At 40.4% G+C, this 24,353-nt stretch overlaps 1 protein-coding gene across 5 annotated transcripts in view; it reads right to left on the bottom strand.

Annotated features, from left to right (window-relative positions):
* Marchf1 (membrane associated ring-CH-type finger 1) overlaps positions 1–24,353 on the bottom strand; it is a 540,293-nt gene that overhangs the window by 50,275 nt on the left and 465,665 nt on the right. For 3 of the 5 annotated variants that reach the window (XM_037211768.1, XM_037211767.1, XM_037211769.1), the window contains exon 4: positions 22,103–22,182. In XM_037211768.1, coding sequence (XP_037067663.1) covers positions 22,103–22,182 — 80 coding nt within the window. Of the gene's footprint in view, positions 1–21,069; positions 21,832–22,102; positions 22,183–24,353 lie in introns of all 5 variants that reach the window. The other 2 variants (XM_037211765.1, XM_037211766.1) reach the window with 1 other exon arrangement.

The following is a 24,353-nucleotide window of genomic DNA, read 5'->3' as shown; positions in this document are numbered from 1 at the left end:
ATTTGGACGCCTCAGCCTGTAAATATCTTAAAATGACTTCTACCTTGCATCTGCTCCCTTGTCAAGCCCTCTTAGCTCAGTCAGAAATTTTCTTTTTGATAAATTAAAAACAAAAACAAAACCAAAAACCCTTGAAGTCATCTCTGTGAGGATTTCAGGAAAACTTTGAGCTTTTTCACAGGCAAGGTAGAGGCGTCACAGAAAATTAGACATTAAACTACAGGTAAGAAAAGGCTCGGCTATTAAACAACAGCCATTAAAAAAAAAAAACAAAGTATTGAGAAAGAAGGGATGGGAATGTTTTTGGATGAGTGCAAAGATCCATGGACACAGACCCCTTTTCCTGAGAGCAAGAGCTAGAGGAGAAAACGGCAGGTAGAGATGAGAAGGTCGGGGACACAGCTGTGAGGCGTTCAGCTTTCTCTTGTACAGAGACATGACTGTACACTCAACACAAGGGAGGAGGACCTAGGACGAAGGCCTCACACATACTGCAAGTAGTTAGAAAAAGCTGCCTGGAGAAAGTGATGGGAAACTAACCAAGTGTAGACGTGAGGGTTGTGGCTCAGCCGTGAGGTCCCTGGGGAGAGCACATGCAGGGATTTATAGTAAATGCTTCTAACATGGCGTGTGACTTGACAGCCTTTAGTGTGCAGAGAGGAGTCCTGCGGTGGGTAGCGCATGTCACAGTCCCCACATTACTGGCTTAGACACAGGAAGGACACAGAAAGAAGGGCCCCTGCACATCAGACGAACACAGCGTGAGGCCTCCAGTCCCAAACCTTGACCCTGAGCCCGTACACACGTGAAACTCTCTCATAGTTGCTGTAACATAGAGAAATGTGAGCTTGGGAGCCTGGAGGTCAGAAGTCATGGGGAGAATTGGTGATAGAAGTGGTGGCGTGTGACGATGACTGTGTGTATGCAGGAGAGTCATGTTTCTCAGGGACAGCTTCCTGTTCTTCTATTGTACTTGCTTTACACAGTGAAAGGAAACACATAGTATACAGACTTACTTGGTCCTTCAGTTTCAGAAGTAAACCGGATCCTGATGACCTCACTCTTGTGCCAGTAAGTTAGAAAAAGTCTCAGTTTGCTCATTTGAAAAGATAAGTTAAAAATAATGCTTAAGGAGCTATGAAAATTAAATAAGAACCTCACACTTGGCCCATGGCAGGTACAAGAATCTCTGCTTATTTTGCTTATTTACTTAAAGCATATATGATTTGTACATAATTTGAACTCCTAATTCTGTTATGCCTAGCTATGGGATCCTTTTATCATTACCATGGCTTCTGTGTATGTGGTTTATATATGGCATTACTTTCAAGGTTTCAGTTCTGAGTGCTTTTAGCAGATGGTTAGTTACAATGCACACTCACACAGACAAGGCTGTGAATTCTGACTCCATACAGGTGGGTCAGAAGATACTGTATTTGAATCTTTGAGCCAATCATGACACAATCCTGGCCCAGAGAAAGCAAGGTGAACACGAAGATTGGGGTTCTTGTGGGGATGTTTGTGACAGAGCTTAGCTTGACAGTTTGCTCTAATGGATGACTTAAGACCAGTTCTTAGACTTGATTTTCTCATTTGTAAAATCTTATGTGGCTGTTAGGAGGCTTGTGAAAGTGGAGAAAATACTGCAAAGTATAAACATCTCCATAAAGGAAGGCAGTGCTGCTCCCATATAATCAGTAAAATCCACAGAAATTGCTTCTAGGTAATGCAAGGCTCTGCGTGCATTTTTGCTTTTAAATTTTTTTAAAAAACGAAAGCAGTGTAATTTTCCATGTCTCCACTGAGTAGAGGAGCCTGCCATGTTTTCCCTCAAAGAGCTGTCATGGCATACAGGCAGATAGTCCCTCAGTTTGCTTTGCTGTTGTGATTGCGTTTCTACTAAGAGGCTCACGGTCTCACTTTAGTTAAACCTAAAGACACACCGTCACATTCTCTACCCACCCCTACAACCTCTCTCCTCTCTAACTGCTTCTACATCATTGACTGGTTCTCCTTGGAATGTCCTTCCTTCTGGCCTGTGGCATTCTGCTCCTGTAGCACTACACTTAAAGTTGGGAAACCTGGAATCAGAAGGCATACACAATGACAATAGTGATTAGAACAGTGATGCTTATAAAGAGGGACTAAAAATGTTAGGCTTTTGGAGTCTAGAGGACGTAAAATGATAGAGAATATAGAATCCAGTCTATCTCAATTCATAGCTAAGACTCTACTGTATTTCAAAATTGTAAGTCTGATGGGCATGTGATTATCTTAATTGTGAGACAAAAAAGACAAATCCCCATCCTTAACATCTCAGAGGAGGGAAGGGGGGAAAGACAGAGATGGCCTGACCGTTGTCTTCAAACATGCACACGTCTTCATGTGTGAAAAAACAACTGTCTTGTTTATCATTCACTGGCCCTGGTGAGTAGAACTTAATGGTCATAAATTTTCATTAAGAATAAAAAATGCAAATAAGCAAGTTTTTTTTTTTTTTTTTTTTTTTCTGAGACAGAAAAAGAGTTGGCCTTCCCACAGAACACCCATAGAGTGCTTATCTGGCAAGCAGGACAAAATGAAGCTGAGCAAACAGGACCTCACACTTCTTCTCCAAGGTTGTCTGTCATTCCCCCACCATCCTCCAGTGCTAGGCCAGCATTTCTCCTCCGCTTTCCCTGCGAGCTTTGTGCACGACCTCTCAGTTATTCTACCTTATAACTACCTTAATATTGATCTTAGACTTGTGACTTTAAAATATTAATGTCAAAGCCCTGCCTCTCCAGTAGTTCTTCAATTCTAGTAACTGGCTATGTGCATTGGGATGTTTACCTATCTCTACATCTCATTAAAAAATTTATTTTATAACCTAGGCACAGTTTCCCCTCCCTCCTCTCCTCCCATTCCCTCCCCTATACCCCTCCCCCCATCCACTCCACCTCTGTTTCTGTTCAGAAAGGGGCAGGCCTCCCATGGGTATCAAACTATGCAGTAAGACTAAGCTCCTCCCCTTGTATTAAAGCTGGGCAAGGCAATCCAGGATGAGGAATAGGGTCCCAAGAGCCCGTCAAAGCATTAGGGACAGCCCCTGTACCTATTGTTAGGAGTCCCACAAGCAGACCAAGCTATACAACTGTCACATATATGTAGAGGGCCTACCTAGGTCAGTCTCATGTAGGCTCCCTGGTTGTTGGTTCAGATTCTGTGAGTTCCTATGAGTCAGGCTAGTTGGTTCTATGGGTTTCTCGTGATGTCCTTGACCCCTCTGGCTCCTATGACCCTTCCTCCCTCTCTTCAGCAGGATTCCCCAAGCTCGGCCTAATGTTTGTCTCTGCATCTGTTTATGTCAGTTACAGGATGAAGGCTCTCTGGTGACAATTGGGGTAGTCACCAATCTGATCACAGGAGATGGCCAGTTCAGGCTACGCATCCACTATTGATGGGAGTCTTAGTTGGGGTCATCCTTGTAGATTTGTGGTAGTTTCCCTGGCATCAGGTTTCTGCCTGTCCCTGAAAAGTCCCCCTTTCCAGTCATCTCTTCCAGTAGAAGTCAGAATGGCTTTCCTTTTTAAAGATCTCATTTCATAAGAATCCCCACCATCTCAGGTGAAATGCCTCACTTTTATCTTTGAACCTTTCATGTGCTCCGGACCCTATGTTCACACTGCCATCAATATGCTAATATTTTTCTTCAGTGCTTTTGAGTATGTTCTTTCTATTCCCACTGGTTTCTTTCTGGCAGGTCTTTCCCCCTTCCTTACCTTCCTGGCTTCTTCTCTCCCATTCCTTTTTGACTCTTCTTCTCTCCTCCTCCCTTTCTTTCCTCTCTTTCCTACTCTCCTCATGTCCTGACACGTACGAAGCAAGTATTCTATCCCTAAACTCCACACTCATCCCCTCTGTGGTAGTTTTGAATTATTAACAGATGAAGAAGTTGTCTTAAGCTGTCACCTACAAATGTCAGAAGCCACAACCAAGAAGTCTAACTAACATGGCTGCTTAAACAGAACCTGTACAAGAGCCATGCCAATAGACAGAAAGGGAGAGAGCTCAAGAGGCCTCAACCCTAGTCAAAGAACAGGCAACTAAAGAACACTGAGAGCAGAAGAAATAGTCTTCCCCAGGGAACTGTACACCAATTGATTATCCAATGCCAAATGGTCAGCACTGAAAACATATACACACAAATAATATTATACAGACTGAGCAGGTTGTATTTAGGGCTGCACACACACACACACACAGAAACAGAGATGGAGACAGAGACAGAGACAGACAGACAGACAGACACACAAAACAACAATTAAAGAAAAAGAGGCCATGAATTTAAAAGGGAGAAGAGCACATGCTGTACATGGAAGAGTTTTGGGGGAGGAAAGGGAAGTGTGAAATGATGTAATTATATTATAATGTCAATAAATAAAAAAATTAAATAGTTTTCTCCTTCTATTGGAAGACATTCTTGAAACATAGCTACTTAGAACCTCCTAAAACCCTAACTTCTTGGTCTGGGAATTCAGCTTAGTTGGTGGATTACTTGCTTAGCAAGAATGAAACCCTGGTTGCCTAGCTACACAACTCAAGCGTGATGGTGCCTACCTGTCATCCCAGCACTTACACCGTGAGGCTGGAGGGTCACTGACATCATCTATGCACAGCAGCGTGGTACAGAGACAACTTCTGTGAGCTTAGCTGTAAGTGCATGCTCTTGTGCACAGATCTGGGTGACCCTCAAGCTAACGGGCAGGGTAGCAGTCCTCACTGTGTCGTCTGTTCAGTGCAGCTGGTTCACAAATGTGTGATGATGTGACCGGTGTTGAGAACAACTGTGTCCTTGTGAAAAGAAACATCGATGTTGAATTCATAAGTAAGCTTCTACGTGTGTTCCATGAGTGCTGAATGACCTTATCTCTTGTGTTTCAAGTTCCGCAGCTGGAAAGTAGGAACATCAAATGTCTCTCTTATAGAATTTCAGTAAGAATTAAATTAGTGATCAATACAAGCTATGGAATACTGTTTTCAATTATCTTTCACTTTTTCTTTTGAGATGTGGTCACATGTAGCCCAGGCGGTTATGTAGACAAGAATGGCCTTGTACTTCTGAGCCTCCTAACTCTGGCTCCTAAGTGCTGAGATGAGAGCCATGTGCTATCATGGCAAGGCCATCCAGTGCTCTGGATGGAATTCAGGGCTTCATGCATATGAAGTATATACTTTACCAACTGATCAGTGGTCAGACAGTTATTTTCTCAGTCTTTTGCATTGGTTATCTTAATGTCTACCTCTGGGGAATGTCCTCAAATATGATTTCATGTGATATCTTACCTTTATTAATAACACCTCATCTTAATTTAAGAACACATTTAAATTGAAGATTCATCTAAAAAAAAAAAAAACCTAATTTTCAGATCTTTCATGGAGCATCCTCTATTTTCTCTTTCTCTGAGATGAAGAGACTCCATTTCTTGAGCCAACTTTACTCTGAAAACCCTACCACTCAGACTCCAGCATGTCTCTGCATTGACTGTCTTATCCATGTAGGTCATAACCCATTATTATAACATACTATAAAAATAAGTAGATTCATGCTTATCAGTCATGAGGTAGCGTGTTTTCATGTATTTGTATTTATATTAATTGGGAAGAATGTCTACAAGTCAGGGTGAAAATGGTTAACCACTAGACCATGAAGGAATTGGTGCTGCCAGACCATCATACTGAAACGTGAACAGAGTGGAGACCAAAGGGGGGCTTAGTCAAATGAGCCAGCGGTTCCCAGAAGTGGCTTCCAGTTATCAGGGGATCAGTTACGGTCTGGGAAAGTTCACGCAGTGTTAAAGTGAGGAATGTGTAATAGTTTTATATACCATGCACTCTTCAATTTGCATTTGAGGAACTGAGCTGAGGTGTGCCAACTTTGTGTCCTATTTGAGCAGCAGAGGAAGTCCAGCAGGGTGATTTTCAGCAGAAAGGAGAAGTAACTCAGCTAATAGGCAGAGGAAAAGATGGACAGCGTTTGCTAACAGTTTTTACTAACAGCTGCTTCCAGCTCTCCTTATTTGTATGGAGCCAGTAGACATTTCTATAAATTAAAAAAAACATTTTTAGAAACCAGATTTCTAAAATTTTCTTATCAGAGATGATGATAAACCTAAACTACTATCAAGTTTAAGATTTAAAACATTTTGAAAATTCAAATAAAAACTATTAGCATTGCCTTGTTATAAGAATAAAAATGTTCAAGAAACAATGAGTATAGTTTTGTGACCATAATTTTGGCCACTCTGCATGATTCTTTCTTTCTTAAAAAAAAAAAACAAAACAAAACCCACAGATGAGTGACAGCTCCTTGTGCATAAGTGATGTTTATAAAGTGTCTCATTTTTTCAATGTAGTATTTTCAATTCCAATAGGCTGCTATATAACATGACTTCCTGAGTGTTATTTTATGCCCTAATTTGTCACCAATGACTTGGTCAAAATCTCAGACCATCTGCATGGGACTGTAGGGTATGATAAACAACCAAGGCAATGATATAGCAATGCTCCTGACTCCTCTCGATGTTCCTGGAACCAATCCAAAGCATCAGTAATCAGCTGCATTTTCTTCCCACCAGCTATCACACTGAGGGGAAACAGCGGAGAAGATAATGATTATCCTGCTGTGCCAATAATGGAGGCAGAGAAGGCCAAGTCTCACTTGCATTCCCAGGCCTTGGGTTCTGTAACAGATTGGGAAGGTTCTATTGGCATTGTTCCCGCTAGGCCCTTCTCTCCTCTGGAGATGATATCTGCCATCGATAGTAGAAATTTAAATCCTAATTGGGTTGGAAGATTCAGAGACTCCTGTATTCTTGTCTAAACTAAGGAGTTTGTCTCACAGTGGAGACATTAGTTATGTTTGCATAGCTAATATTTGACAGAACCAACTGAAGGGAGGACGGGTTTGTTTTGGCTTTGGAGGGCTTCAGTCTACCCTGATGGATAATGCACAGCATGGGAACAGCTTCCTTAGAGCTGGCAGTGATGGCAGCAGGTGTTGGGATTCTTCTAATATCATAATGGACCAGGAAACACAGCAAGATAGAATCAGGATTGAGTGTAACCTTCCAATGCCAGCCTCTGTAATCTATGTCTACCAGCCTGGGCCTATTTCCTTTATATTGAAAGATTTTTGTTTTTATGTGCATGGGTGTATATGTCACATGTGTAGGTACCGACAGAGGCCAGAGGAAGGCACCAGAGTCCCCGAAGCTGGAATTACAGATGATTATTTGCTGCCTGACTTGCGTGTTGGGAACTGAACTCTGGACTGGAAGAGCAGTGAGTGCTTCTAACTCCTGGTCCATCTCTCCAGCCCCAGGTTCTGCCTCTTTAAAGTTCAGCATCCTTTGGGAGTCAAGGGCAAAGGATCCCATGGGATACATTGCAGGCTTGAATTGTAACAGTGGGTGAGGCTCTTTTAGAGGACTTCCATTTATATATATACACACACACATTATATATATACTTGAGATAGGCTCTTGCTTTCTGGCTTAGGCTGACAAAGAATTTACAATCCTTCTGTTCCAGTCTACCAAACTCTGGGATGATAGGGATGTGCTACCAGGCTCAGCTTTGAGAATTTTCTTAGGACTCTCACTGGGCTTGTAGAATACATTGTATTATTTCCAGCTCCTTGTGTTGGAATCTATAGCCTCAGGGATAATGATGCCAGGTGTAGGTAGCATGGGAATAGCTCACCATTAGTTTTAGAATTAACTACATTTGCCTGAATATTTCCCATGAAGGAGAGAAAAGGCAGGGATGTAGCTTTTAGGATAATCCTTCCTCTATGAAACATCATTTCTCTGCCCTCCCCATTCTTTTTTAAGTTTGGAGAAAAAGTTGCTTCGAAGGCAAAAGACACAGTTTTCCTCAAAGGCTTTGATCTTTTCTGATCTTTCTTTATGACTTTGGCTGCATAGAAATGACTAAATTGATAATATAAAATGCATATTCCACAGTCAGGATTTTTCCTGTATTTTCTGAGACATCATAAAGATTTGTTTTATATCTGACTGGAGATCTCTTAGGGATTGTTTGTAAGACTGAAAAATTCAAGTGAGACATAATTCTAAGGAGGTATTTTTAGTGTTATTAGGCTCAATTTTTATCATCCACAATTCTAAATAAAAAGATAAGCGAAAAGATGTTACAAACTCCTCTGTCTTCACAGCATAGACATAGACAAAGAAGCATCTGCTGGCAGATGCGGCAGGCGGCTCCCGCACATACACCAGCTTTCACTGTGTGGATACAGTCAGCCAGGTATAAGAGTTATTTACAAGAGAGTGGTTCTAGAAAGCCCAAAGTATTGCATACTGCCATTGCTCTTTAGTTACCCTCCAGAACTAGATGGGAAGACCCTATTACAAACAAGCTGTCCCTTCATTTGGCTTGGGGTTTTTCTGTCTCTCATCACACACTCTTATAGCCTCTTTCTCCTCACACTCCAAAGCATCCACTCTATAGTCATCTCATTGCAGGATGGATATAGAGTGCCTGGTTTCTTATTTGCAGCCCCATGATTCTCAGACTTTAGTGTACACCAGATAAACACACACAGGATGAGTTAAAACCCAGACAGCTGGATCCAATTCCCAGACTTTCTGATCTAGTAATCTCAGGTTGGGACCCCTTGGTTTGATTATTTAATGAATTTCCAGATGTGGACTTCATTTAAAAGTAAGTTGTACTATTCTATACCAACTTGTTGAAAATTTGAAGTTTAATTCAAGAGCTAAAAGTAACTGTGTTTTCTAACCTAATAATAAAACTGCTCACTTTGCAACCACAATCCTAAATTTTAGATGGCTTTGGGAGAGGAAAGAAATAATTTTTGCTTATTGATCACCATCAGGCTCTATTTTTAGTTGTTTAGATTATATCATAAAGCCAAGGGGAATGCCTCATAATTTTTTTCTTAATTGCTTTTTAAAATTCTCTCTCCTTCTCTTTCTTCCTCCTCCCTCCCTCCCCCTCTTCTTTCTCCCATGCATATCTCTATATATACATAATATACATATATATGCATATGGCCAGGGTAAGGGTAACTTCTGTTTTAGAATCATCCTGTATATTCTTGATAATTCTCTCATACTGAGACCTCCAGGGGGATCTGGAAAATGAAATTGTTTTTTTAAAGGTCCCGGCAAGTCTAACAGTAGCTCAGACTGGGAATCTGCTTGTGAAATGCTGTTTCAGGTCCTTTCTAATGCTACTGCGTAGATTGTGAGGCTTTATAATCCTGACTGGAAGCAAGATACATGGGGCGATTTTACGGTGTATATAGCTTGTATTTCATTGTTTTATTTTCATTCCTTATTCCTGTTTTCTCCATTGTCACCATCATGGAGTACAGTAAACATTTTAATTTCATTATGTTGGAAAGGGTTGTTGGCCTAGGTTATATGAAAGAATTTCCAAAATAAAGATGGCAGAATTTATAAGGCAAGGCTCAGAAAGCTGCTTAAAAATGAAGCAATAGAAGCTAGGGGCTGTGGTAATTAATCACTCGTTGGGAAAGCTCAGGGAGAGAAGAAATTCCACAGTATAATGTCTCAAATAAAATCTAATGTAAGGAGCCAGGAATGTCCCTCAGTGGTAGAACATTGTTCAACCCGGGCAAGGCCCTGAATTCTGTCTGCAGGACCAGAACAAAAGTTATTCATCTCCATGAAGAAGTGTCTCTGTAGACCATCTTAAGTAAAACCTGTCTAAAACACACACCTGTGTTATGGCATCTTCAGTTCTACACACACCTGGACGAGAGTCCAGGTCATTAAGATTCTCCTCTTTGGATGCTGCTTGAATCTGGGATGGAGAGCACTGGCTGCTACAGACCATCTGAGTGAAGTGAGCAAAGGAAATCACACTGAGCAGCTGGAGAGGCATTTTAAGTTCTGACTAAACCAGATACTAGTGTTTATATTGATCTAAACCTGAGGATTATCGCAGAAAATTTGATGTGAATCCAACTATTCTGCAATGGTTATTAGGAAAAGAAAACCTAAATATGATGATTTAAGTTGAGGAAATGTTCAAACTAGTGATAAAAACCACAGACATAAAGGATTTGATAGCAACAAGTGTTATCTTACTGACCAGGTCACAGGTCACAACAGTGTTCATTTTCTGTTTGCCTGAATATATAGTATATCTAAATGTGGTACATACGGCTGTGCTAGAAATGGATCTGTGGGATAGGCTCTTTGTTTTGTTTTGATATTTAGAGAGAAGAAATTTTATAATGTCCACTAGATAGATAAATTTCATCAAAGGAAGCATCCATTTGAAAATACCTATAATCCTGAAAATATACTGTTTCAAATTAAAGAAGTAGATAAACTTAGTGTAATTATTTTTTCCTATTAAATACTTTTCATTTTGCTATGAGTATTTACCAAACTTAGAAATTACAAGAAAAAGAAAGAAAATAAATGTTACTCAGTATAAAGTCGCCGACTGCGTGAAGCAGGCTGACATATCTCAAAAAGCATCTTATATTTACTTTTGCCTGAGGTTTTCTGAGATTACAAAATTCCCCACTGATACTCAAATCTACTTCCGTATGGTTTGGAAGCAAATAACTATCTACTTTTGTTTGCCCTTTTCTGAAAGCACAGCTTAAACAGCTGGCCTGCAGAATGCATGCAATTTCAAAAATTTGTAGAATCTATTTGGCTATACTAGAAAGCAATTAATCAATGCAAGATGTTCTGATTATACGAAATAATTTACCAGTCAGGTATAATCAGCATTATTGATGGCACCACCATTTTACTACTGTGAAGATTATCGCTAACATTGTGAACAATTATAAAAACAACAACAAACCCCCAGCTAAGAACAATCTGTATCTCTATTCTAAAGGATGAACTCACACCCACACAGTATTAACTGGACTTACACAGAGGCTTGGGGTGAACCTGTAAGGCAGATGTATTGGGGAGACTGAGTGGAACTGGAGGATTATATGGTCACATTTCATTGTATATATGAATAAAATTCTCAAAGGATAAAAAGCTACATAAAATAGCAAGGCATATCTTTAAATATATATAAGCATACAAAATGCCATTTTAATAATCCTTTTGATTTATCTTTTTATATCTTATTTATCTCGGTATCTTCATTGTTTCTATTCATTCAAAATAAAATATTTTGATAAATGCTGAAAGAATGTGACAAATAACACTAAACATTTGCAACATTAAAAATGTTGCTTTACAAATGTTTTTCCTTCTGTTGGTGGAGAAATCCTTGCTTTGTGAGATAAAGAAGCATGGTATGGGACTGCAATGGATGCATGCCATCATTCTTTCCAAGGAAGAGATCGGTTCTAATGCATTGTAGTGCAGGAAATGTGCACTGTATGCACAGCTTGTGCTCATGCGACGACATAAGCAAAGCGAGGACCACTTCAGTTTTTCTAAGTTTAACCTTCATCCTAGGTGGCGAGAGTCTACAACATGACTTCTGACTCTCTCGGGTACTCTCCCATATCTTGTGCCTCTGGCAGGTCAGCGATGCTATTTACATCTGCAGTTTCTACCAACTCAGCTGCTGTTTTATTTTGTTTGTTCGTTTGTTGGAAATAGAACATTATGTAGTTCCCGCTGGCCCCAACACTCCAGGTAGCTGAAGTTGGCCTTGAATTGTTTGATCGTCCTGCCTCTACCTCCCGAGTGTTAGGATTACAGGTATGCACGACTACACGTCTTTTAGCTGCTATTAGGATGAACTGGATGAAGGGTGCTCTTAATGCCCCAAAGACTCAGTAAAACCAGTAAGGCCCCAGCATAAGGAAGAGAAGAAAACTTTGAACTTTCTTAAGCACTTACCGTCTCTTAGGAATGAATGTTTCCCATGGTGTTACATAGGATAACTTTTCTAGTCTCAGCGCTACAGATGGAACAGCTTATCTTTTACCCATTATGATGGTTTGGATGAGAACGACCAGCACAGACTCATATGTTTGAATACTTTGTCCCCAGTTACTGGAACTGTTTGGGAAGGACTAGAAGTTGTGGCTCTGGGGTGGGCTTTGAGGTTTCAAAGTCCCATGCCATTTCCAGTCTCCCTCTCCCTCACCCCCATCCTCATTATGTCTTAAGATATGAGCTCTCACTACTGCTCCAACACCTTGCCTGCTTGCTTGCCTGCTGCCCTGCTCCCATCAAGATGGTCATGGACTCACCCTCTGAAACCGTGAGCCCCAAGTCAACTCTTGCTTCTGTAAGCTGCCTTGGTCATGGTGCCTGTCACAGCGATAGGAAGTAACAAAGACTGTCATGGAAAAAACTTTGACAATTACAGACGGTCAATTTCACTTGTGTTCAAGAAAGGATCACAGTACACCACTAACTGAATCAACAGGTGAAGAACACAGGGAGCAAGACTTAGGGAACTTTCTCAGAACTAGAGACTAAGAAAGAGAACAAGATTGGCACAGAAAATAATATGCCCATGAAGTACAGACGGCAATCCATGCTGGTGTCCCAAGGGTCTTCACTGAGCAGATACATGGAGGCTCACCTAGGTGATGGTGAATTCATGAAAAAAAAAATCTTCTCAATGACTGATAATTGTTTCAAAAGTTAAGGCAAAAAGAATTTTATAGAGCCAGTGAGATGTCTAGCCAGTAAAGGCACTTATTGCCAAGCCTGACTACCTGAATTTGGACTCCGGGACCCACACAGTAGTAGGACAGAAAGGAATCATGCAAGTTGTCCTCCAAAGGCCACATGTGCACCTTGGCACACATGTAACACACACACACACACACACACACACACACACACACACACACACACACGATAAATAAAAAGTTTATATTTTATCTAACTATCTAGTACAAAACTACTCACTAAAGTGTTATTTTACTTGAGAAATCTTACCTGCATCACACTTGTCCCAGCTTTTATATCTCTGCTTCACCTAAGCATGGTATGTGAAATTGGTAACTACCCAATGTTTTATGGCATCATTCCCTTAGATTCGTGCTCAGTGGCCTTCCTTGACTATGTCTGTACTTGAATGAGCTATTGCAGAGGCAAATTATACTTTGTGCATGTTGCAGTCTCCATAGTTACAGTCATGGACCCAGACAGGACTTCAACAATATTGCCTATCTTACCCCAATTTGCCCTTGTTACCCATTATAAAAGTACAGAGGATGTCCATCTAATTTGAAGTTCTAAGAAACAGTGAGTGCTTTCTTTAAACTGGTATGTCCCAATGAACACTTCTCTATTTAACTTAAATTCAAATTTTATTGGATGTTTGATTCTGTAACCAATATCTTTAATCTGAGGAGATACTAACATCAAAGAAAGATACACCTATTTTATCTACCATAGCCAATGCTCTCATTTTGGTCATGGTTTAATTGAAAATTGTGTATTTATTTATTATTTGTCTGTGTGGGATTTGGTTCTCTCTTTCTACCATGAGGTTCCCAGGGACTAAACTCAGGAAGTCAGGCTTGGCTACATGTGCCTTTATGAACTGAGCCATCTCATCAACCAGAGCATTCCAAATTCTTTGTGAGATCTGTCTAAAAAACAAATGGCTGGGTATGAAGATCAGTTTTAAATACTGGCAGACTGTCAGGCACAATTCTTAGAAGTTATTTAGATAATTTTTACAATTTGTTTTTTCAAAAAGTATGTTCTTATTGCTCTCGAAAAGTTTTCATTTGCTGCTATTTGGCTATGCATTTGACATAAGTCTCACTATGGAGCCTTGGCTGACCTGGGACTTGTTATGAAGGGTAGTCTGATCTTAAGCTCACAGAGATCTATCCACTTGCCTCTGCCTTCCACGCACTGGGATTAAAGGATGAGCCACCATGCTTACCCTCAAACACCTTAATAAAATGAGAACACGCAGAACACATATGCAAGTTACAGCAGCGTATCTTCTGTCTCCAGCCGACTCAAGTAAACTAGGGCACTTCCAGGAATTATCATCTGCCTCTAGCTTTTCCCCTTTAAAGAAACAGTGGAAGAAACTCAGTATTCCTGACTCATTCTACACTGTGCATCCAGTTCTCAATACCATCCCCATGGTTTGTGCAAGTCTTTCCTCTTAGTACTCACTGATTATGAAAGCCATTTCAAAAGCACTTCTTGAGCAATGCAACAATTGTGATACATATTCAAGGGCATAAAATGGATGCAAGACATAGTACTACCTTCAAAGAATATGGGGAGAACAGAGACTAAATGTATGAAATTAGGATAATTGAGTATTAGGTATGTGATATTCACTGTAGGAATTGCAAGAAAGGGAAGCTCATTGTGGGCCATGCTTGCTTGGCAAGGGTCCAGAGAACAGGATTAAAGTGAGGTGAAGATTGAAGCATATCCAAGCCTGAGCATTTGGAGAGGACAATAAAGAGGAGGAAGACCATGATGTGGTTAATGCCTGTGTAATTGAGCACCCTTGTATTTCTCTAGTTTTTTTTCTTTCTCCATTCTCCTAATTCTTTTCCACCTCTGCTAGAGATGTTGTTCTTTTTTGCTATTTACATATCCTTTCCCAATCCATAATATTCCAGAAGAGTTGCTGGTAGCTCTATTTTAAACCCAGCTTTCCCACCTGAGGGCTTTACCCCTATACTCTTGGTGTGATGGACTCTAGGATGCCTGTGATCCAGGCCAGGTTAATTATATTCCTTACAGGGGATTTATTTCCAAGTGGTTGGAATTGTTTCCTTTCTCCTTCAGACCATTGCTAATGAAATGTAAACCTGAAGTTGCCTCTGTCTACACTAACTCTTCCCTTTGCAATGTACAGAAAATCTATCTTTAGTTACAGAAAATGACAACATACAGGCAAAAAGAGAGCCACATTATTTGAGCATCTGAAGTTTCTGGAGCTATCTAAATATCTGGATTTCTACAGTTAATGAGCTACTTTTTTTTCTTTTGATTTTTGAGATAGGGCTCTTCTATGTATCCCAATATGTCCTTGAACTCATGATCATCCTGCCTCAGCTTCCTAAGTAATAGAAGCATCTGCCGCCATGCCAGGTTAATGCATCCTTTTCTGTTTCCACTTACTTTAAATGAGTATTCATTACTTCTAGGTAGGGAAACCCTGATAGAAGTGAAATGAAAATGTAGCTTTCTAGCATGTATAGGTCTCTGGGTTTAACCCCCAAAGAGAAAACATAAAAAAAAGGACCTGACTGGAACAGTAGAATTGAGAAATGTGGCACAGAACAGAAACAACTTCTGGGGAGTGAAATGATGTGACTTGTTAGAGAATGGACACATCCTACACAGACAAAACAAGAGCCAGAAACAGGATTCAGGAAGCTTGTGGTCTCACAGAATGAAACGGGCTTAGCTGAGTTGAGGAAGTGGCTTTGAATGGAAGCAACAGCCAAACCAGGATGATTGGGTTTCCGGTAAAGATTCAACTCTATCAGCCTATGATTATGAACAAGAAGGAAACCAAGTCATGCTTTGTGTCAGAACTCAAAGAAATGTGACACATATATCTAAAATTTAGCTTCCCGAACTCGTCTTTTGCTTCCCTTTCCTCCACTTTCTTCCAATATAAAGCACGGGGAGACAAAACATAGAACAATGGTTCTTAAGACATGGTATTTAATCTGAAGCATCACTATCATCTGGGGATACCCCAGAAAGGTAAATTCACAGTTCCAACACCAGAGTACAGGAGAGTCTAGGAATGACCCATGGTCTATGTTTTAACAATCCTTCTAGTAGTTGTAGAGTCCTGTTAGGGTCTTTGAACCACAGGAGTCAATAACCCTTTATAGGTAGATTTTATAGTGGGTCACCCAGCACTGCTTCCTATGACTTCACATAGTCTGCATCAATATCGTAAAAGTCCATTTTCCTTAAATTTATTCAAAAACTGTTTGAGCAGTTTGTGCTATCTGCAAGGTGCTGTTATAGATAATTTGGAAATGTCAGGGAGAAAAAGATGACAGTTAAGCAAAAAATAGTTGCCTTTGGCAGTGAAAAATATGTTTTGTGTTTTCTCTCACATGTGGAGTCTAAATTTAGCAATATGTGTGTGTGTGTGTGTGTGTGTGTGTGTGTGTGTGTGCGCGCGCGCGCGCGCGCGCGCGCACGTGTGTGTGAGTGTATGAGTAATGCAGAAGAATTATCTGGGATGAAGCAGGGGACCAACACAAGAGGTAAGTGATGGCGGAGAAAGGGGAAGATGAGCATCCATGGAGGGGAACAAACAAGTGAGTAAAGTTATCTCTAAAAATGAAGAAAAATAATAAAACAATCCTGCTGTGGATCTGACTGTGGAGGATCTTGAGTCAGGAGGCCAGGAGAATGTCCTGGGGGAAAAGACATTTAAACTGAGAAATGGTGCCTAGCAATCAGTCTGGTGAGGGTCGGAGGAGGAAGGTATTAATCAAGGCCATGTAAAGAAAAGACCTAGATTCTTTCAGGGAGTTAGGAAGAGATGCGCACAGGTATGTCACAGTTAATGGTGCATACCAATGCTGGAGAGGCAGATCTCACACAGAGACCATGTGGGCATCTACAAATCATTTTAAAGATTGTGCACTCTCCACTGAGAGCAATGTACACACCACTAAACCTTCAACAAGAGGCTAATGTGTTCTGATCTTTTTCACTTTTAGATGTTATTTTTCTTTAGACTTCCAGCAGCACAGACGATGGGCATAATAACACGATGTTCTGTCTATGACTTACAATTGGTTAATAGCAATGCTTTTCCAGAACAAGGCTGTGACCAACTATGTGAAAGAGGATATGGGGTCCCCATGGGGACCAAATGCCAGGAACAGAAAAGGAGGAAGGGCTCAGGGGTTGCTTCTTCTTCGTGGTTGTGACTAAGGCTGGTCCTGCCTTTGCATGTCTGAAGCAACAGAACTGTAAGTTCACAGGAATCTGCTGCTTCTCTCCCCATCCTCGTCCTTCCTATGCAGGGAGCCTGGTGCCTGTGGTCCATCTGGAAGCATCTCTCCTACACAGCATCTCTTGCAGGGATTTAATTTTCTTTTTTAGGTATCACTGCTACTCCTCCCAGAATGATCCCCAAATCTTTCTTTCTTTCCTGGCCTTGAGAAGATTTCCCATGGTTAATAACTGTTTGTCTTGTTAATATTTTATGCTAGAGTAACCTGTGTGAATTGCACATAGGTAGTTGTTTGGTATTGCAGTGTAGAGCTCACTAATGACTGGAAAATTATAGTCAGTTCCAGTTGTCCTACATTTCAATAACATGCATAGTATTAGTTTATGTCTTGAGAGTTTTGTACATGAGAACCACATCTAGATCACTACCTATCCTCCCATCTCCTCCGGTATCAACCTTTACAAAATTTGTGACCTCTTCATTAGTTATTATTGTTTTATGGATACATACACACATGCACACATGCATATACAACTTATTGAGTCCATTTAGGAAGGCTTTTATGTGCATGTGTCCAGGGCTGATCACTAACATGCCTATGATTGAGTGATGGACAGTTTACACTGGAATGTCATTGGATCCTGAAATGGTCTGCTTATAGTGGAACTTATCACACCTTTCTCAAGTCAATTGGCCTCTGATGTCTCTTGCATTTGTCAATATCAGTATCTCCTGTTTCTCAGGTTCCCATAGGTACCATGATCTCCAACAACTTTGTCTTATGCTCTCACTAAATCTAACAAACAAGATGGTTCCTACTCACTTAGTGGATGACCAGCACGTCATCCATTCTCGCTTTCACCAACCTTACAACTCTATCATACTTAACTCACAGTAAGGTACTTCTGCCCATACACTAACTCCTTTTGACAGTACATCACCAGAGACATAGTAACTTTTATGTGGCTCATATAGTCTAGTTCATTTAGCAAAATCTTTATTTATTTTTACACTGGAACATTTTTATCTTTTCAAGGAATATTATGAAGATTCCTATGGAATATAAGAATGCCAGTGACAAGCATTCTCTGGCTGAATATGGGCTATAGGTAGCACACTCCTCCGCTGCCCAATCTCAGCTTTTAAGGTAAAGACTCAAGTTTTAGAAGGTTATGAAGGCCATTGGGAAGCAGAGATTAGTAGAACAGGGCTAAACATCTTGGAATGATTCTGTATTTTCCCCAAAATTCTTTGAAAGTTTTTTAGCCTGTATTATTCTTCCAGTCTACCACCACAAATTCACAGAAACTTCAGTGCAAAGTGTTGTCTGACCTAGTGGTATTTGCACCAGCTTGAATGTCTGAAATCCCATTCATGCTTCTCTATCAATCTAAAGTTCACTTTGCCTAGCTCTGGTCCCACCTCATCTAAAGGGATTTCCGCATCATCTCAGAACAGGACAATATTTTTTTCCTTCAAAATCCAGCAGGATTTCTTTACTTACACTTAACCTTCATTCTCTTAAATCTTTGTCTTTTCAGGTGTACATTCAGTGTCTCCCACTTAGACAACAGGCCAGTTAAGGAAATGTCAAGTCTCTTGACACTGTTAGTTCTCAGCCTCCGGTACGATATGCGGCCTGTAGCGGTTGCTCAGCAGACTATTTTGATGGCAGCATACAGAAGAAATAATACCTATAGGTCCTTTGTCTTACCCTCACTTGTAAAAGCCTAAGCTAAATAAATCTCTTTTCCTTGGAAGTACCTCCCCTACAACATACATACATACACAGCAGTGCTTGTGAGGTATGAGAACCTGTCACTCTGTATCTAGCTGTAGACATTATTTTTTCTCCTCCAGTTGCCAGTAAATTAGCTTCTATGAGTGTCATTTACTGAATAATATTAGAAGTAGACTTGGGAAATAACAACAGGAGGGTTTAAACTGGACATTCTTAGTTTAGCTCAGAAATGGTGTAAGCTTCTAGTAAAGACATATAATCATTATAATCAAAAATTATAAGAAACACACATATAAACCACATGATGCCATTTCACTTTCATGATGTGCATGTATGTGTGTTATGTGTATCATATATGTATGTGTGGGTGCATGTACATGCATGCATGTATGGAGCCAGAGGTCAAATTTCTTCCCCAGTTGCTCTTTATTTGATTATTATTATTATTTGAAAAATTTAATTATTGCATTTGTTGGCTTATGTATTTTTTATTTGTGTATGCACATATATGTGTGTATACATGTGTGCTTGTGTGTGTGTGTGTGTGTGTGTAGGCACATGCTTTCCATTGTGTGTATATGTAGGGTCAGAAGACAACTTAGGAGAATTGGTTCTGTCCTTCCATAATGTGGATCTTGGTGATTGAAGTCAGGCCTTTAGATTTGATGGCAAGCACCCTTCCACACTGAGCCATCCTGCTGGCCCCTCCCCTTGTATTTTGAGACAGGATCTCTAAGTGTACCAGGAGCTTACTGACTTGGCTAGAATAGTTAACTAGGAAGTTCTAAGGATCCCACTCTCTCTGCCTCCCTAATATTGAGAGGTTATAGGTATATGCTGCTGCCTCTGGCTTTTTAAAAACGTGTTCTGTGGATCTGAATTCAGATCTTCATGCATTTACCATGGGAACTCTGCCCACTGAATCCTTTCCCTAGTTTCTCTCACTTCACTGCTAAATCTTAAAAATTCCCTAGCATGTTTTAAGGCCTTAGAAATTCTTGCCTATCCCACTTCTTCATCTGAATCTCTACCATCCACTTCCCTTACCCACCACATCCTGTCCACTGCAGCAGCCTCTTGGTTTTCTGGTCTGCCACACCCCTGCCACGTTCCTCACTTCCCGTGGCTTCCTGTGGCCAGTATCCTCTGCAGGATGGGCTTCCTGCTCCTTTCCTCCATCAGCCCCCTTGTCCTTTGAATTGCCCTCTGATTTCTTGAGTTACTTTAAAAGTAACTATGTACTTTTAAATCCTTCATTGGGAATGTAAATATGTACAACTGTGAAATAATTTTTGTGTCTGTATTCTTTACCTAAGTATAAGTGCTGCCCTATCAGAAACTACACAAATGCCATGCACTATAACTGTTCAATGCTCAGAATAAAGCCCAGTATGTAATATGCTTAAACAATGCAACAAATGAACATTTTATGAGTAATTATCTGATACAACTTTCAGAGACCAAATTGTGCTGTTATTCACATCCAGACCTTAAGTTTTCTTGTTCTGGCCTGAATGAATATGGACTACATTCTGTAGTTCATATGTCTCCCATGCATGCGCATAGTAGGTTTTATAAAATAACTTCAGCTTTCATAAACACAAGACCAGATAAACAATATGCAATAAAATCTTTACTTGATCTTAGAATTCAATTTAAATGATTTAGTATAAAACAAAAGAAATTTAAATTTGTCTTATGTCTACAATAATAGAGAGCACACTGGTTCTTTTCAGCATTAAGTTATTTTTTAAAAAATGCTTTGAGGTAAAACAAAACAAACAAACAAACAAACAAACAAAAAAGAACAAAATGGTCTTATTGCTATGAAATGTCCCCAGGGCTAAAAATCACCAGTGCATGATTATAGGTAAAGTGAATAAGGCTCCCCTCCCCTAGAGGCTCTGGCACCCAGACAACGAGCCCAGGACCTGTGTCCCTGTCCTTTGGCTCTTGAGTTACCCTGCTGAGTCAGACAACCAAGAATAAATTGCAGCCAACAGCAGAGAAGATTTTTCTGATGCAAAAACCTGACCTTTAAGAACCTCTGGCTTGAATATCTTCCTGTCAGCCTGCAGAAAATTGACCATCTTTGAACTGAGCATTTCCACACAGTCTCCTTCTGCTTCCATCATCATGACTTTAAGCTAATGTGAACAAAACTCAGTTGCCTTTTCCACCTCTATTCCAGAATAAGCTGTTGACTAAAAGGAAGGGAATAAATCTAATTCTGTATGTTTTTTTGTACCTATGCTCATAGTCTTCTGCTTTTCATTTTATCACCTTATATCCAACCTGTAACAGTACAAATGAATGTCATGCTTTGAGGGAAGTTTAAACATACACCGAGCTCCCAGCCAGAACTATGTTTGGGTGGCATCAAGTCTCTCCTTTCAGCTACTGACCTGCACACTTCGAAATTATCAGACCCATCATCATAGGCATCAGGAGGCTTCTGAGCAGAGGTGTTCACCTGGAGCCCCGAGTCATCCACACACTGGCCCCCTCCTGGAGCTGCCAGGATTTCAATACTGGAATCAGTTTCTGAAAAACTTTTTGTGACTGCTTCTTTTTCCCTAAGTGTGTGCAAGCGTTGAGACTCTCTGTGGCAGTATCTGCCTTTACTCCCTGAATGGTTCCCTGGGGGTCTCTTCTCCTCCAAGGAACCCCTTGGCAAGGGAGGACTGCATTCTTGGTACTTTATGACTTTTCCTCTACAGATGTTTAAAGAATGACTCTCATATTCCATCAGCTCTTGGTGCTTTTCACCTTTGGATCCCAGCTCAACGAGTTCAATTCTGTCAGGAGTGGAGGACCCAGCCAAGCTTCCACACGGCTTATTATTATTTCTCCTTCTTCGAGACAGTCTGAATTTAACCTGAGCTCGTCTTTTTGCCTGAACCCAGTGACTCTCATCTGTGGAAGAAGAATCTGAAGACTCCGTATTAAGTTCTCTCCACCTGGGACTTGAGATCTGGAGGTGAAAGTCATTTCTTCTCCCTTTTGCTTGCTCTTCTGAATGCTCATATCTCTGAGAGACCCTTCTCCTTCTCCTAGGCTTCTGTTTTACTGGTGTCTTACCAGACTCCTTTCTAGCATGGCTCAGCACCATGACAGGGGTGCAGGGCTCAAACGCATCTTCTGACATGTCATGCAAGATGGAAGATCTAGACAAGGCATCAGACAGAGGGTGGGAAATGGGAATGGAAAGGAAAGTCATGGGAAGACAAAGAGAGAAGGAGAAAGAATGATGAAAATGACAGCATGGCCAGAAGTTGGTAAATAAAGATAAACTGAGGAAAAACTAAGCAGGGTTTGGGGCGCGAGGTCCATGGACAAGACAGAGCAGAAGCAGGAGCAAGACTCTCAGGTCAGGAACCAAAACTACAAAATACTGGTCTAAGAAACATGGAATAGGATCATTTACCCGGGACTTACCTGCAGATGTCCTGAGTAGATGGACAGACAGACAACCTTGACTGGCTCCTGGGAGCTGTCCCTGTGGTTGGACTGCTTGCCTGGAGGAACAAGTTAGATAATTTGGCATCTTGGTTAAGGTAATACATGGTTGATATCTTGCTTTTTTTCCACATATTTAAAAAGTTACAACAAGCGTGGCTGCTCATGTTGCTCATGATGCAGCTCGTTGAATGTGGGAAGTCAGGGGGCTTGTTTTGCAAAAGTAAAACTCGATTGAGGAACTTGAAACAGCTGATGTGCTGCACTGCTCTGCTGTTGCTTCATTTGTGAGAGAGGAAGAGGATTCCACAGGTTTCTATTCTATTTACTATAAGCTCCGAAATGGGAGAGCTCAATTTGCCTGGGAAACAAATGAGTATGTTAAGGTCCCAATGAAGTCAGGGGCTGCAATGGCAAGATGGGAGAAAGGCCATGATAGGCTGGTAAGCATGAATAATCAAATTGTCATCTGGTGGCTAGATACGACCTTGAGTTTGCAACAAGGCCCCATGAGACCATATGTTTGAAAACACTTTGTAGTAGTTAAAAGCCTGCAGCTACCACTGTTGTGAATTCATTACTGGAGAAAACAAACCCATCTTTGAAAACATTGTTAACCTTTTCTACATTTTTTTGCCCCTCCCTATTGCATACTAACTTTGAGGCTAAGAGCCTGAAATAATTCAAACAGTTAGCACAAAGTTAAGCACATTTCACCAAATTCTTTCTTTTGAATCCCAACAGTTCTTGACTCCACTTCTGCACACAGTTATGTTTAATGCAGACAAGGCTGATAAGTTAGAAGCAAGGGTGTGCTGGTGATTTACTCTTGGACTTACACTGTGGCTTTATCTAATCTTTACAATAATTTCACACATGGGAAATAATTGGCAGGTCTGGGTTATTTAAACCACCTCTGCATATTCAATCAACACAATAAGTGTTTGTAGTGAACACTATAATTGTTTCTAAGTACAGTTGAGGAAGCTGAGAAATTGAAGTAGCTTTTGGTTAAGACATCGAAGAGTGAACATTTGGATGGAGAATCTGGCTTTGTCCTGCTATGTTCTAATCACCAGAGATGTAGCCTTTCTCCTTTGCACAAGGGAAAGTAAGCTGATGACAGGTCCACATTCTGGTGTGACTGACTGCATCAGTAAAATCCACAATTTTGTTGTGAAGAAAATAACATTAGGAGTAGAAAGATTGCAGATTTCAAAGTATTTCTGAAAACTCTTGTGTTAGAAATATGGGAAATCTCACACTTACGATTGTGTGGTTCAGAAAATTCTAAACCAAGAGACAAGAGAAAAATTGTGTAAGTATTCATAGTTGGCTGAAAACTGGCATTCTAAGAAGGTCTAAAATCTGATCTCTGGATATTCTCTCTCTCTCTCCCCTCCCCTCTCTCTCCTCCCTCTCTCTTTAATGGGGACTCATATAGTCTAAAGTAGCCTTGAATTTTCTGTGCAGATGAGAATTACCTTGAATTTATGATTTCCCTGTCTCCACCCCTTCAAGTTCTTGGAGTATGCCACTACATTGGACTTCTAATCTCTGGATCTCATATATGTGTTTCCTTCTGTGACAAAAGAGTCTTTATATACATGATTAAGTTAGGATTTTGACATAGAGAGATTTTGCTGTAAATTTCCAGCAGGTTCAACATAATCATAGAACCCTATAAGAGGGAAGCAGTGGGGTTAGGGTAGAGAAAATGAAGGACAGAGAGGTCAGACAGGAGGCCTGTGTTTGGGAAGGTAAAAGCTCTGAGCTGAGGAATGCAAATGGTCTGGAGATACTGAAAGGGCTAGAAAATTCATCCCTCCTTTGTGTCTACGGAAGAGCTTGCAATTACCTTGATTTTATCCCAGTGGGATATGTGTTTGGCATTTGATCACTATAATTATAAGATAATAAATTTGTGTATAATGTCAACTATTTTTTTGTTAGTCTTATACTACATATAGAAAAATTACACTTTTTTCTATAGTTTGGATAACATCATTAAAGAAGAGATTGAGACATTCCAAGGGGATGAAAGGATGCCATTGTGAATGCATTCTCAGCCTGATGTACATCTTTTGTGGACTTCTGATTTATACATTTCTATCACCTTATGAATGTTGTCTCTTTGGATATTTGAATATCTTTCAGTATCAACCCATGTTCCATGATAGTCAATATCTGTAACAAGACTCCTTTCAAGTTCTTTTTTTTTTCTTTCAGA

The sequence above is a fragment of the Peromyscus leucopus genome, chromosome 17, assembly GCF_004664715.2.
Source record: "Peromyscus leucopus breed LL Stock chromosome 17, UCI_PerLeu_2.1, whole genome shotgun sequence".
NCBI lineage: Eukaryota > Metazoa > Chordata > Mammalia > Rodentia > Cricetidae > Peromyscus > Peromyscus leucopus.
The sequence above is the reverse complement of the archived record's forward strand: the minus strand, read 5'-3'. Positions and strand labels throughout refer to the sequence as shown.